At 33.3% G+C, this 2,282-nt stretch overlaps 1 protein-coding gene across 1 annotated transcript; it reads left to right on the plus strand.

The window, feature by feature from the left end:
* Positions 1–404: 404 nt before the first annotated feature.
* LOC120779379 lies at positions 405–1,186 on the plus strand (the record flags this gene model as incomplete). The annotated part of the gene is given in 5 exon segments (XM_040111574.1): positions 405–413; positions 479–586; positions 645–863; positions 865–947; positions 1,105–1,186. Coding segments are annotated over 5 exon segments (501 nt in total), but the record flags the coding sequence as incomplete, so codon positions are not given.
* Between the last annotated feature and the right edge of the window lie 1,096 nt (positions 1,187–2,282).

The following is a 2,282-nucleotide window of genomic DNA, read 5'->3' on the forward strand; positions in this document are numbered from 1 at the left end:
CTGCCGATTTCTGTTTGCCTTCAAAAACACAAAACAAACAAAAATAAACAAAATTTTTAACTAAAAACGCAGCTCACCTAAACACAACCAACTTTTTGCAATTTTTCTTCAAATTCTTGACGATTTGACGCAATAATAAAAATATTTACTTATAAATTTTATTCAAGCATTTTGTATTTGTTGTTTACATATTGTATTGTAACGTTTTAATAGTGGTACTCATTTAACGTCGTAAACGCATCGCAACATCGCAAATTCGCAATATCGTAAAACAGCTGTTAATTTTTACATGCATTTTATTTTACGACAATCTTGCAAATATGCGAAACCGTTTTCAGTGGCCACCACAGCATTTTGCGCAATTCGCAATCAGCTGGAAGCGTCTATTTGGTGTTTTAAAAGAAATGGAAGCTGTAAGTAAATTCATAACAATTAATTATTGGCTTGTATTATAAATATTTAATTGATTATTTAATAGAAAAAAAGATTAAGGCTAAATGGCACATCTCGTTGGTCTGAAAGCCAAACGAAAGACCTTTTGATAAATATAGTGGACGCAATAAAAGATAATCCGGACCATTTTGAGGTAATATTGATATATTTTTTGTCATTTCATCATTTTACCTTTTTTGATCAGCTTTTAGAAACCAACAGCCCAAAGGTTTCACAACAAAATTGGCGAAAAAGCTCCAAATTTAATGAATATTAAATGGGACATAATGAGGACTAAAATGAGGCATTTGAAAACGACTTTTTTATTATCTTTATCTGCGCTCAAGTGGAAAGGCCAGACTGGTGCAGGCTTACTTGAAAGTGGTGATCCTCATAGTGTGGAAAAATTCATCAAAAAAATATATGTCCTTTTATTAAGACCTTCACGTGATATTTGGGCGTCGCATAAGTGTTCAGCTAGCAGCGATTTATCAATCAACAGAGTTGGTGTCAGCGTTGGACGATACATATATAGAATATATTACCCCAGAGATAGACCCCGACGCAAGTTCTTCGAGTCCGTTACCCAGCCCGTCCGTTATTATGTATCCGTCTGCAGATGAAGTAGTTAGTCCGTCCGCTAAATTTTGCATGTACATCTACACCAAGGAGAAATATGAAAAGATTTCATAGCAGTTCAAATCCATTTTCACTATTTTTCGAAATCCAAAATAAGAAGTTGGAACTAGAAACGAAAAAATTTGAATTTGAAAAAGAGAGAGAGGAAAACAATTTTCAATTGCAGAAATTACGGTTGGGGAAAGAAATGGAAGCAGAAATGGAAAAAGTCAGATTGGAACACGAACGATTGAAAAGCTTAAATAGCTCATAAGTTGCCAAAATGTAATCATCTGTATTCCAATATAAGATTTTTTCGATTTTGACTTTTTCTTCTTAATACATTTGTTGGTTTGTTTTACTTATAGTGACTTAGTGAATATAATCCACCTTGCTTTTTTTTTACTTTATCCGTATTACGTTATTTCTAGTCAAATAATTTATGTTACTTGTTTATGTAAAGAAATTGAATTTTATTTAAAAAAATAAGAAAAGAATTTGTAAATTAAGATATTTATTGATTAAACAATCGTTCAAAGATTTGTCATCGCCTTATCTCCCCTTCATTGGTACGAGCATTTGGTTCCCTTAACGACTCGTCAATACTGTGCTCCGATTCCTCAGGTTGGTAATCGAAATAATCGTCTTGTTGGAGGATAAAGTTGTGTAACAATGCACAAGAGAGAATCCATTTGTTAACTTTTCTCATAACATTTTCATTTTTTATTTGGAGCCTTAAGCCTTCTAAACTACCAAATCTTTCATTCAGCATTCCAAAACAATGTTCAATTCGAATTCTATATCGACTGAATGTTTTGTTAAAAAAATTCCTTTTCCTTAGTGTTAAATTTCTAGAATTTTCTCTAAATGGCGTTATAACAGTATTCGATAATTTATATGCACTGTCACCTGCAATCCATTCACCTTCTCCAAAAAATTTATGTGCTTCAATTGACAATTCGCTGTTATTACAAATTCGTGCATCATGAACGCTACCTGCAAAGCCTAACATCAAGTGCCTTATTTGTAATTTATGATCGCACACGGCTTGTGCCTTAACGGAGTAAATAAGTTTTCGTGAAAAGTACGCATCTGGGTCCTGTGACCGTTTCTCCGCCAATGGAATTTCGGTACCATCAACGTATCTTATGCAGTTAGGTAACTCACTCGAAGTTTCTAAAACGAGCTTTTTGCGTTCTTCCGTATTTGGCCAAAATAAATACTGGTCCTTA

The sequence above is a fragment of the Bactrocera tryoni genome, unplaced genomic scaffold (genome assembly GCF_016617805.1).
Source record: "Bactrocera tryoni isolate S06 unplaced genomic scaffold, CSIRO_BtryS06_freeze2 ctg7180000341432_QRY, whole genome shotgun sequence".
NCBI classification, from domain to species: Eukaryota; Metazoa; Arthropoda; class Insecta; order Diptera; family Tephritidae; genus Bactrocera; species Bactrocera tryoni.